This window comes from Tenrec ecaudatus, chromosome 14, assembly GCF_050624435.1.
Source record: "Tenrec ecaudatus isolate mTenEca1 chromosome 14, mTenEca1.hap1, whole genome shotgun sequence".
Classification (NCBI taxonomy): Eukaryota; Metazoa; Chordata; class Mammalia; order Afrosoricida; family Tenrecidae; genus Tenrec; species Tenrec ecaudatus.
This window is the reverse complement of record NC_134543.1, coordinates 85,001,187-85,015,049: the sequence shown is the minus strand read 5'-3', so window position 1 is coordinate 85,015,049 and position 13,863 is coordinate 85,001,187. Positions and strand designations below refer to the sequence as shown.

Here is a 13,863-nt window from a genome sequence, read left to right as displayed (position 1 = left end):
TGTTGTTTCTATCTCTCTAACCAATCTCTCTTCGATTTAAATCACATCAAAATAGTAGCTTTGGCATCCTTAAGCATCTCAAATTGTGTTCTTTTCAATGTTTTTTAAGTTTTAGAAGCAAAAAGAAGCTTGAAGGGGCCAAGATCTGTCAGGTGGAGCAGGTAAGGTTCCGGGAACCTTGCTGAAATTGTCCTAGGACAGCCAACGCTACCCTGGAGGACGGAGCAGGCGCATATGGTGATGAAAAAAATACTGGTGCAAATTTCTTGCCCTTTTTCTCAGCTATACGGCTTTTGATTTTCTCAATACTTCTTCATAAAGAGCCCTCGTGATTGTTCTTGTCCTTTGAGAAATCCTATCTGTATAACCCCGTGGCATCACACAAAGCAGTTGCCATAACTTTCGGATTGACCTCTCTGCCTTGATTTTCCTGGGCCCAGCAGATCCCCTTGGAAACCACTATTTCGATTGGATTTGTTTTGTTGTTGTCGAAGACGTCCCGATGAGACCAAGCGAGTGTGTTACTCAGAAAACTCCTGTGCTGCCATCCACCGACTGCAAAGACGCGTTCAAACACGCGTTGTTTGTAATAGACCCGTGCATGCATGTACATGCGTGTAATAGACTTGTGCATGTAATAAACCTGTGCATGTAGGAACTGGGACCCACGATACTACCAAAGCTGAGCCATATAGCAACAGACAGCCCTATTTTCTCCCTTGCATCAGTTGGTGGTTTGAACTGCTCATCTTTTGGTTAGTAGCAGAGTATTTTAACCACTGCATTACCAGGTCTGTCTGTCTGTTGTTTCTCTCTCTCTCTCTCTCTCTCTCTCTCTCTCTCTCTCTCTCTCTCTCTCTCTCTCTCTCTCTCTCTCTCTCTCTCTCTCTCTCTCTCTCTCACACACACACACGATATAGATACAGTTATTATGTTTCTTTTGGCCTTAAAAATATTGGATCCCCTTCTGGGGGACAAATGTAAAGTGTAGAAAAAGTCTCCCTTATCTCTTCCTTACTGCAGCCAATGCCAGCAGCAGCAGCAGCAGCAGCAGCAGCAGCAGCAGCAGCAGCAGCAGCAGCAGTAGCAGCAGCAACACAACCACCACCACAACATACAATATGTGTAAATTCTATTGCGAATGGTACCCCGTTTCCATTTGATCATGTCTTGAGACTGAGAAACACTAAGCATGGAGACATTTACCATTTCTCCTTTTGCCATGTAGTCATCTTCTCGATGGGCTTCTCTGTTCTTATTTATTTATTTTTTTCTGCAGGGAGAGTGTATTTCTTGGTTAAGGCTGATTGTGTGTGTGTGTGTGTGTGAGTGTGAGTGGGAGTGAGTGGTATCCGAATCGCTTGGATTGAAACCTGAAGAGTCATCAGTCGAAAATGTCCACCTGAAGGCACTCCTCTGAGGGAAGCTACAGCTGCTCCTGCAGATGCATACACTCAACCCTTCACAGTAGGAGCCCCTCCCCTCTGGTCTCTTCTGGGTTTTGTCGCCAGATAGATCTTTCTTCCCTCACCCATGTAGGGGGCTGTAGTCTGTAGACTCCAGCAGCTCAGGAACCAGGGATGCTGGGCCACGCTCATGGTCTCCTGGACCAGACGCGGGGAATTTTCCTTCTTTATGTTTTCCTGACAGTGGAAGGTAAGTCTCAACTAGATAGCAAACACGGTTGCAAATTTCCAAAGTAATTTCCTAGTGAAATGTTTGTCATGTCTGATATTTGTAGATGAAAAGAATTGTACCTGCAACATATTTTTCCCGAGGTGGGACTATGTGTCTTCTTCCTCTTTTACATCATGTGTGTATATGCATGGACTCCTCTATTAGAGGCAGGTTTTTTTTGGGTCACATGACAATGATTATTTTCTTAGTTAAAAAAATTGTGGTGAATAGATAGGCAACAAAACATTTGCCTTTTCAATACTCTTCACATGTGTAAGGAACCTCGGGGGTGTGAGCGTTAAAAAGTTGGCAGCCAACTGAGAGGTTGACGGTTCAAACCCACCAGCTGCTCGGTGGCATATCGACGTTTTAGTCTTTTTCTATGAAGCCCTATGGGGACCGCTCTCCTGGGTCTTGTGGGGTTGATATGTTGGCGTGGACCTGATCTCAATGGGCATGCTTTTTCCTATGTACAGTTTAATGGTGGTAAATATGTTCTTCAACCATTATGAGGAATGGTTATTACTAAAGATGTGTGCCTTCCAGGAGCGCTGCCCTGGTAACAGAATGTATCTGCATCTCATAGGCACCATGGGACAAGACGTGCAGCAGTTGCCTGAGTTGCTGGCTCTGGAAGGAGCCTCAGTGAAGGTGAACTGTACATACCAGACAACTGGCTTCAATGGGCTGTCCTGGTACCAGCAGAGTGGCGGTGGAGCACCCGTCTTTCTTTCTTACAATGTTCTGGATGGGCTGGCGAAGAGTGGTCGTTTCTCTTCCTTCCTGAGTCGCTCTAAGGCGTACAGTTACCTCCTCCTGACGGGGCTCCAGATCAAAGACTCCGCCTCCTACTTCTGTGCTGTGAGAGACACAGCGACCACGAGGCCCTTTCAGCTGGAACAAAATTCAAGAGACCACGGCTGCAGCAGCGAGAAGTGAGATTTCCTGAGTCTACATCTGCTGCAAACTCTGCCGACAGCCTGAGGCTTTGGAAACCGACTGCTCAGATTTGAATTTGCCACTTTCTAGCTGGGGGTGGGGTGTGTGTGTGGGGGCTTGAGCCAGTTATCTTTCTTTGATTTTGTTTCCTCACCTATGAAATGAGAATGAAAATAGTACTTATTTTTGTGATGATGAATTGTTGCCATGTCAGCGTGTAACTTAGCTCAATGCTGGCATTTAGTAAACTTTATGTAAGTGCTAGCTCTTTCTGATTAAATTTTGAATTTTCACTGCCGTATGGAAGGGTTTCTGGGACTGGATTCTTTACCCTTGGCTTCCCCTTACCCTTGTGAAAGGCGAAATCCTGACAACTGTTTGTATTATGTGGATATAAAGCTGTGAGATGGAGTTTCTTTATGGGTTTAGAGTGTTTGCTCTGGGAGAATTCATTTTGTTGTTGTTGTTGTTAGGAAAGGATTTAATTTTTTCAATAGTTTTATTAGGGGCCCATACAACTCTTATCACAATCCATACATACATCAACTGTGTAAAGCACATTTATACATTCATTGCCTTCATCATTCTCAAAACATTTGCTCTCCACTTAAGCCCCTGGCATTAGGTCCTCATTTTGCCCCTCCCTCCCCCCTTCCCCCTGCCTCATGAACCCTTGATAATTTATAAATTATTATTTTGTCCCATCTTTCCCTGTCTGATTATGGTAAATACTAAGTGGTTGATTTTTCTTTGTCCATATTTGCAAAGACTCCGAGCTTTGAAAATCTAAGTGAAAATATTTCAGAATGAAATGTTAAGTGTTCAGGTTATTTATGTTAAGCTATCTTCCTTATGCTCATTTCAGAGAAATCAACATTATTTCACATTAAAAAATAATTAGCAAAATATGCTAGAAATGAGGCCTAGAAACCCCTGGATTCGTGTGCATGATTAAATATACAGAATATTACATCTGTGTAAAAATGCCTAGGCACCGAGAAAAGATGGGAAAGAATTGCAATACTCCCTCACTCTTCTTTCTTTCCCTTGCTCAAAGTCTTGATGTGTATAGATTTTCACACACACACACACACACACAGTCAAAAATTATTTCTATAAAAAAGCACAGTAATCTTTATTGAACAAAAATATTAAAATGTGAGCTTATTTGTCAACACAGTTTCTAAGATCTGTACACTTCTACAGACAATGTTTCCATCTCTTCCATCCTTCTCTGAAGAATTCTTAGCTCTTTGATTTACACCACATCAGACTACTGGGTTAGGCATCCTCGAGGGACGCAAACCATGTTCCTTTAAAAATTTAAATTCTTTGGCTTTTTGGAAACAAAATAAGTCTGGAGGGATAAGATTGAGGGTGTAGGATCTACGGGTTAAGGTTTCCAACAAAATTCTCAAAGGCCAGCCCGTGATACCCCCAAAGGTGTGCTGTTCTGATGGGAGAAATACCTTAGCACAACTTCCCGGACTTTTTTCTGACAATGTAATGTTCGCTTAGAAAATCCTTCTTGCTAATAAGCACCAATGGTTGTCATGTGTCAATTGAGAAAATCTATCAAGATTTCTACATCGGAACCCCCCAGATTGTCACCATAATCTGAACTAACCTCTCTTCCTTGAATTGAACCCTCCCACCAGACCCTCTTGAAAGCCACTGTTTTGATCGGACCTTCTTTGGAAGGCAACCTGATGACACTAAGGTAAGAGTATTACTGTAGCCAGTCACTGACAACAAAGTGATGTCTAAACTGTTTGCTTCTAATAAATCTGTGCATGTACGATTTGGAACCCTAGTAGTAATTTTTTTAATGTATTTGTTGTTGTTGCTTTGTTCCGATAGAAAGATTTTTTGTGAGCAGAACTGTTGTCTGATACAATGCCTTAGGTTTGATTTTGTCAAAGCAGACCATGAGATATACATTTGAGTCTAAGGAATTATTTGAGAGGCAATCCCAAGAAATTCAAGTAGCAGAGTGAGGAAGTGGGACAGAGAAGGGAAGGAAGCTGTCTTAGACTGGGTTTTAGTAGAGAAACAAAATCATGGATATATAGATCTCTCTCTCTCTCTCTCTCTCTCTCTCTCTCTATATATATATATATATATATATATATATATATATATATATATATATATATGAAAAACTTCACATACAAGAGCAGTTGAATATTGAGAAAACATCCCAGCCTCGTCCAGATCAAGTCAATAAGTCTGATATTAGCCCATATGTCTAATACCAATCTATAAATTCCTCTTCAGACTCACAAGACATATGCAATGATGTCGAATGCAGGAAGATCACAGGCCAGTGGGTGGAAAGTCTTGTGGATCCAGTGGAAGTGGAAGCATCTCAGTACTGGCAGGAGTTCTCCTTCAGCTCCAGGGCTCTAGCATAGCTCCATGTGTCTTGTCCACAGTAATGTCTTGCAGGGAGTGAGTGTGTGACTTACTTCCAGTGAACTATTTATCTCCTTAATGCCTCCAAATGAGGTAATCAGCTGGTGCACTCACATGACCGCTGGCAGGAAGCCTCAGTTTCTTACCACCCATATCTCTCTATAGAGTGTCTTCATGGCACGGTTGTTGCTTTCCCCTAGAATGATCTAGCAGGTGTGTGTGTGAGAGTGTGTGTGAGAGAAAGTGTATGCGTGTGTGTGTGTGTGAAAGAGAGAGAGAGAGAGAGAGAGAGAGAGAGAGAGAGAGAGAGAGAGAGAGAGAGAGATATTTAGAAGTAACAAGCAGTAGTTTTTCCTGTTGACCACATAGATCAACCGTGATACAGTGTAGAAGGGTATTGGTTACTCAAGGTCATAAATGCTAGAGATCACAGGAGTCATGACATACGAGATGTGGCAGATGTTGTTTGGACCAACTGGTGGACTGGTTATCACATTCACCAATGCATGCCAGTCATTGAGAGGTTCTTACTGGGAAAGTAATTCTCTTGTATTCAGGGCTTATTTTGTGTGCCAGAAAGATCCTTCTGGCAAAGAGTTGTAGGCATTGATCCTTAAAATCAGATCAGTGTGAGCAGACATGAAAAATGCCAATGGAGTATGTTAGGAAGTCATTGACAGTTTTAACTTTTTCCTTTTGTTGCTTTGGCTTATTCATGCACAACATTTATTTCACTTCATCCTGTCATATTCATATATATATGTATATATATAAATAGTATATTAATATACTTAAAATGGAATAGTAAGACAAGTAAAGTCCTTGTTACTGCTGTTGATCCCCAAACCATATTTATTCTCCATCATCTTCCTCTTCTGTCACCCATTCTAGATTTTCTGCACTGCCGTTCACCACTCCTCCTGGTAGGGATTGCTTGCTCATTGTGGTGACCCAGTCCTTCATCTTTAAGGGGACTGAGCCCCTGGTTATCCTTCTCTTGTCATGAACTGGTTCCTGTCATTTCCTTTTCTATATTACCATCATGCATGGAAACATGGAGATGTGCTCCAGGGAATCTCCTGAATTCCATTCACACCTCTCCACAACTCTACGTCCTCACGATCATCATAGTCAGTCATCTCTGCCAACTACGGTTTCATCAAATTTGGGATGTTCTTAATCATTATTTATTCAAGCACTTTTTAGTCTTTTTCTTCCTTTTATGAATCTTGATTTAAATGTTAGAGCTATCTCATATGTCCCTGAGATTATATGCCCACCTTAGTCTAATTTCTTGCTATTTTATGGGTGGAGTAAAGCCTATTCTCAAGTTCACAGGTTCTATTCCCAAATCCACAGATTCTATCTTCAATGTACTATTAAGCCCACCCAGAAAGTGAAAAAAAATTCAGATATTGTATTTTTCATCTCTATGATTTCCATGTATTTTTCCCCCAGAGCTTTTTAATTTTTGGTTGAGATTTTTTATTTTATATAAAGTTATTTGAAGAGAATTTGTAATTGCTTATTGCGCTATCTTTATTATGATTGCTTTAAAATCCTTATCTGATAATGCCAATATCTGATGCATCTTGGTGTTAGCATCTGTGGTTTGTTTTTTTCTCATTCATGTGTGATTTTTCTGTTTCTTGGTATGGTGAGCGGTTCTCTCTTGCACCTCATTATTAGATTCTGAGATGGAGGGTCTTACATAACCATCTGCAGAGCTCTGTCTGTGATGGAGAGCAGGCAATATGGCAGCCCAGGGGATGTACCAGCAGTGTAATTTCTCAAGTCCTGAGCTCCTGAGGTGCTCCACATTTTTCCCCCACCTTCTAGAAAGTTTCTGTACTTGTTTTTGCATTATGTCCAGGAGCTTTTAATGAAAGAATGGAAATCCAAGGGAAATAAGGCTACTTTTTTCTTTGCCAGAACTGGAAGTTTTTTTTGTTAGAATAGCTTCATTTCCCCCTTTTTGGAAAATGAGAAAAGTGAACATGCATAAAATTCATGATCAAATACACATAGCCGAGATGTGTACTTCTCTTGATCTGCCTGTGCTTCATAGAGTTTATGCCTATACTGTGCTTATGCAGATACTTAAGAAATAAGCCAGGAGGGTGTAACTTGTCTCAGGCCATGTTCAAGGATTCTGATCTTCGGAATTTAAGATTCTGGGAGTCAGAAACTCTCCTGCCAGCCAGAGCAGGTTAAGAGCATGTCAGCATGGCACTTGATTAACTCAGAGAAAGAATATGTGGAGTTGGCCATGAACATGAAAGCTTTTTAGCTTTATGAAGTTTAGGATGAATGAATGAACTACTAACCTTTTAAAATATATAGGTATTTCTCGAAATTTGAACATTTCTTAGAGGGTTAAAAATGTTTGGAGTATAGTACTTTATAGTGTTCTGTTTTCAAAGCCCACTACTTACCCAATCTTACCCAGACTGCAGTAGAAAATCTGAACAGAATCATAACAGAAGATCTCATTAAAAATCTCTCAACAAATATAAGACCAGGCTCAGACAGCCTCACCAGTGAATTCTACTAAATACTCAGAGAACAGCTGACACCAAAGGAACAGAACCGAGGACCCAGAAGTAAATCCATCCACCTACAGACAAATGATTTTGATTAGGAGCTAAACCACATTAAATGCGGAAGAGATGGAATCTAACAAATGATGCTGGCAAAATCGAATCTCCATTTGCAGGAGAATGAAATGGGACACACGTTTCACACTATCAACAGAAAATGAAGTCACAAAGGCTCAAAGACCTAAGCCTAAAACCTAGAATGAGGAAGCTAGTCAGTACAACGTAGTGACAAACAGGGGATTTCAGACACAAATACACTGTCAAACATATCTGAAAGCATTCAGTCACCGGGAGACAAACCGGAGGGCTAGGACCCCTTAAAAATAGACCCTTGTGTACATCAAGAGATTTCACTAGACGAGTAAACAGAAACCCCAGGAAAGCAAAAACTCCCAGTGGTTGTAAATCATGCCATTAGATTACTTATACATATGGACTTTGGATCCATTGAGACTATTGAATCAGATTTTTATTCTCCATTATTAAATAAATTGCATAAGAAGAAATAAAAAAAAAAGAGTGAGAACCCCACCTACACATCTGGAAACATTTTTGTGTCAGTGTTGGAACTGGGTTTTTTAGAGTTATAACATTCTTTATTGTGTTTTTACTGAAATTGTACATGCACATTAGGTTCCCACGTAACAATTTCTACACGTGATCTTAGTCAAAAGGCCAAGAAGCGACGGCTTACCCATTTCTAGACATATTGTTCAGTGATCTTGGTTGTGTTCTCCACATTGTGTCCACATTTTCTAGCTTCCCTGACCTGATCTTTGCTTTCGCTTCCTCTTCTGATCTTTGCTTTAGGGTAGATCTTGATAGTTTGATCCCATGTAGATATATTTTTTAAATTCAAGGAACACATAACGCATGGGTGATATTATTTATTTTATGAGCAATTAGTTATTTAGCTGAAAGATGACTCCCGGGTGTAGTTTCGGTTCAAAATATAAAGGGTGTCTGTCATGGGCTGGATTTCTGAGAGAAGTAAAATCAGTGAAACGCACACACACACACACACACACACACAGAGCATATTGCCTAGCAAAAAGAAGGTACCAATAAATAATGTTCAATGAATACACGAAAAACTCAGAGGCCCTCCAACCTAAAATGTCACCGGTGCTTGGTGAAGTTGACTTCAGTGAAGAGGCTGGGGGCATTTAGAGCTTCATCTTTCTATTTCTTCTTCTTTCCAATCCACACCTAGAGGCGATGGGAGAAATGGGGAAGGACAGCCTGCCATTATCCTGGTCCATATCTGTCTATCTCTTTCTAACATTTTCTTGTTTCTACCAAATTTGTGTCTTTCGTAATTATAGGACACGCTTGGGGTTTCTCCAGTGATTCTCTATCCCTGCGTTTATTGCTTCTTCCACTGTGTGGGCGGGGCCCATCACAGACTTTTTATGGGAGGTTGGCATAAGCAGGCCTATATTGGTCAGAGGGTACGGCGATATGGTGACTATGCATTGTTGTCTTTACAAATGGTCTATAATAAGCAAATTTAAGCCCGGGAGACATGGAGAGGTCTTTCATAATTTAAGTCTTGTCCCTACATGATGGGTCTGACCATCTCAGAGGAGAATACAGGGAAACTTATACCTATTAATTTTTGGGTGTAATAGAGAAGATTTGGGAAATGGCGAGGAATTATCTGAAAAAAAAAATGACCTGGTTACACAACACCTTGATATTTTTGTATTATTTATAGAGGCTACTTCACTCAAACAGCTTGTAAAGTTGGAGAATATATCTATTTGCGTTGAATGCTTGTTCAAGCAGAAGAGACAAATCAAGAGGTGTTAAGTCAGAAATGTCTGGAAACTGAGCTAGGTCCAGGATGCATAGTGGGCATCTTGGGTACCCATCAGAGTGGTGTTAGTACCAGTTTACTTGGTATTCACACAGGAGGTTTTATTTGTCAGTGGACGTTGGTTCCCTGGTGTGTACTGCAGCTGGCGCTACAGTGGCTATCCAATGCATATGGTGCTAATTGCAAGGGTTTGGATCTCTTCCATGTTTGGAAGCTGTTGGCTTTATTGTCCACTTATTAAATGACTAAGCAAGTGAGCCTAATAACAGGAAATGTCTTTGAAGTGGAAAACTTTTAATAATACCCCTGAGTATCCATTGATGGCGAGTTCAATTATGGTCTTGTAACGATCACTTCAAAATCCTATATCAGATAGATAAAAATCCCAAAGCTTTCAAGCCTGAAATGTATCCATTTCCCACCCTCGGCTCGGTAGCAGGGTTTAAAGTAGAATCGGATCATCAGAGGAGACACAGGCGCAGGTGGTAAGTATCTGATGTCAGTTGGAAAATTTATTTTAAATAAACAAGATAAATAACTATTGTCCTTACAAACAAGTGCTACTGCCTCTAAATGAAAGGATATTACTTTGGACTTTAAACAAAAGCCAGAGTTTAATAGAACTACTGGGCTGATTGACTTGATTTGGTGACACGGAACTTTTCGATCCTCTCTCTGCCTCCCTTTATAAAGTGGTAGTGATTCTTGTTACTGATTTAAGGTTGGTGTTGAGGAGAGAGAAGATAATTGGATCGTCAAAGGAAGCTTAACTCCTGGAAGTGATGAATGAAGCGTGGTCTTCCTGTACACCCAAACTTCACTACATTCCCATTTGATAGGCCCCGGCAAGGAAGGTAATTAGAGGGAGAGAATTATGACCTGTTTCCAGATAATGAGAACCAAGTCAAGTGCCTTGCCTACCTGTATCCGCAGATGCAGCATCTGAGACTCAGCATCTGAGTTGGTTAAAGGGGCAAAAAGACATGGAACCTAAATATTCAGATCTTAATGATTATCTCACAAAACAGGTCAGTCAGTCATTAGTTTATTAGTTCAGATGGCAACAGTAGAACCCAAGGTTCACTGGCTTTGAACCGACAATGTTCCTTAAACATGGTGTTGCTACAAAATTCTAAGTTTAAAGTCAGTTTGAGGGCATAGCTCCCAAACGATGCTATTTATTTATATTAACTAGAAATAGTTATTTTCCTTCCCTAACAAATGCTTCCTTAGCCCATATTAAATCAGCGGTCATTTAGTATCAGATTCTGGGACTTGATGAGATACAATTTCCACACAGGCAGAGCTTGGAAATACTGGGGGCTCTGTTCCAGATTGTTCCAGGAAAGTGAATCACATGGATTCTTTGTTACGCAGAGACTGTGAAAGTCATGTTTACAGTACCCGGTAGTCATGAAGTTTGACTAGCATTATGACAAAGTTTAGAGTGCGAGCATTGCCCAAATGTGGCAGAAACATGAAGTGAGTCCACGCTGTCGGGAAAATGAGCATGACAGACGCACTGGATGTTCTAAAGTCAGGGCTGCCGCAGACCTTCAGTTTGGATCAAACCACCATATCTGCAAAGCACGGTAAAGAGAAGTACAATGGAACAACATGTGTCGGAAGTGTCCACAGTAGTTGCTGACGGAACCAGAGATAAAACAGGCTTATTTCTATCTTACTTGGCCAGCGAGAAGAATGAATGTATTGAAAAGGATAAATGAAGAATTTCCCGAGAAGTAAAAGGACTCAAAAATTCAGGAACCAATATTAAAAAGGTGAAAAAAAACAGAAAATCAGTTGGTCATATCCAAATTAGAGTTGTCTTAAAATTTTGTCCTTTTCTACTTTGCTTTCTCTGTTGTATTTCTAGAAAGAATTGTGGGGGAAAAAAAGGGACCAAAAGGACATGGTAACAATTAGCTAAACTTTCCCTGCATAATTGGAGAAATTAGTAAGTTTTGTTACTTCTTTTACCTGGGTCTTAGCATGCTTTTTGGGGTGTGCACACAACACTAAAGAAGACCCTGAATCAACCATTTGTCTAATTATGTTTCATAAGTGTGTGTTTAGAGATTTATATTTTAACTGTTCTTCTAAGGATTTAGCATCCCATTTTGAATGTGTTGTTTTCCACGAAGACAATGAAACACACAAGCACATTCACATGCAAATACACACATACTCCAGGATTCCATTAGATGCCTGAGTTTATGACTTAAAACCTTTGAGATTTGGCCACAGCTCTTGTCTCTTGTTCGCAGGCATTGAAAAAAGCCCTAAGATTGCAGAGTGCTGAGGTTAGACAGGTTCAAGAAGAATAGTATCTGCATCCCTCACACAGTGCCTGAAATAGGTTAAACCAAACCAAACTCACTGCCATCGAGTCCATGACTTCTCACAGTGACCCTATAGGTGCTTAGCTTGAACTCAGCAGAACTGCCCCAGTGAGATTGTAGCTCTTTAGGGGATTAGAAAACCCATCTTTCTCCTACAGAGCGGCTGGTGGTTTCAAACTGCTGACCTGGTATCACTCTTAAAAGGTTATAGAATGTTGACTATGACGGAACCTTCAGTGAAAAAAATACATCTCTTCTCCTAGCAGATGTTCCTCCAGTCTTTGTGTGCCCCTTAGCCTACGTGAGGGGGTTCTTGCTACCACGAGAGAAAGGCTGTCTATTGCATATCTACCATATGAAGGACCAGATGTCATGTGCTGCAAAGGATAAGTCCTGTGTGCTTTCTTTATTATTATTATTAAAATTTTAAAGTTATTTATTTTAATTAATTAAATTCTTTTAGACCTGTGTGCTTTCTGATTGTCATAAAACTCCAAGTTAGTGAGGAACTAAAGTAAATGTGTGATTATACCTTCTATTACAGCTAAGGGCTATAAAAGAAGGATAAAATTATAGAAAAAGGATTTAATTAGTATCAAGAAAGTTCTTAAATATCGTACTCTCTGAGGTCATCTTGAAGGACAAATGTTTTTACTTATTTATTTATAAAAACATTTCATTGGGGGCTTGTACAACTCATCACAATCCATACATACATCTATTGTATGTCAAGCACATTTGTACATTTGTTGCCCTCATCATTCTCAAAACATTTGCTTGCTACTTGAGACCTTGGTATCAGCTCCTCATTTCCCCCCTCCTTCCTTGCTCCCCTCTCCCTCATGAACCCTTAATAATTTATAAATTATTATTTTCTCATATCTTACACTGTCCAATGTCTCCCTTCACCCACTTTCCTGTTGTCTATCCCCCAGGGAAGAGGTTATATTCAGAACCTTGTAATTGGTTCCCCCTTCTACCCCACCTTCCCTCCACCCTCCTGATATCTCCACTATCACCACTGGTCCTGAAGGAATCATCCGCCCTGGATTCCCTGTGTTTCCAGTTCCTATCTGTACCAGTGTACGTTCTCTGGTCTAGCCAGATTTTTAAGGTAGAATTGGGACCATATTGGTGGGGGGAGGGGCGGGGGGGGAAGAAGTATTTAAGAACTAGAGGAAAGTTGTATGTTTCATCCTTGCTATACTGCACCCTGACTGGCTCATCTCCTCCCTGTGACTCTTCTGTAAGGGGATGTCCAGTTGCCTACAGATGGGCTTTTGGTCCCCACTCCACACTCCCTGTCATTCACAGTGATATGATTTTTTTGTTCTTTGATGCCTGATACCTGGTCCCTTGGATGCCTCGTGATCACACAGGCTGGTGTGCTTCTTCCATGTGGGCTTTCTTGCTTCTGGGCTAGATGGTCACTTGCGTATCTTCAAGCCTGTAAGACCTCACACACTATTTCCTTTGATAGCCAGGTACCATCAGCTTTTCACCACATTTGCTTATGCATCTGCTTTGTCTTCAGTGATCATTTTGGGAAGGTGAGCATCATGGAATTCCAGGTTAATAAAACAAAGTGTCCTTACATTGAGAGAGTACTTGAGTGGAGGCCCAATGTCCATCTGCTGCTACCTTAATACTAAACCTATAAATATGTGCACATAGATCTATTTCCCCCTCATCATATATAAATATATTTACATATGTACATGCTTGTATTTAGACCTCTATAAATGCCCTTTGCCTCATAGTTCTTTCCTCTATTTCCTTTTACTTTCCTCCAAGGACAAATGCTTTTTTAATGGTCCATAATTACTCTTGATTTGAGAGTATGTTTCCTAAACAGAGGGAATGGAATAAACAAAAGCAAAAGTGTTGTAAGAAGGTAGGTGGGGTAGCATGCTTGGAGGATAGAGACTAGCTTAGCTGGAGAGAAAAATACATAAGGAAAATAAAGGGTCGGTGCGGCCGCGGTGGCGGTGAACCGCAGTGACTGGACTGCCGTGGGGGGACGCTGTGCGGGACTCTTTTCTTTCAGATTGACGGCGGGGTATCTGGGAGC

The 13,863-nt window shown here is 40.8% G+C and overlaps 1 gene segment (V, D, J or C); it reads left to right on the top strand.

The window, feature by feature from the left end:
* Positions 1 to 2,268: 2,268 nt before the first annotated feature.
* LOC142426642 (T cell receptor alpha variable 1-1-like) lies at positions 2,269 to 2,616 on the top strand. The segment is given in 1 exon segment: positions 2,269 to 2,616. A coding segment is annotated over 1 exon segment (348 nt).
* The last annotated feature ends 11,247 nt before the right edge of the window (positions 2,617 to 13,863 follow it).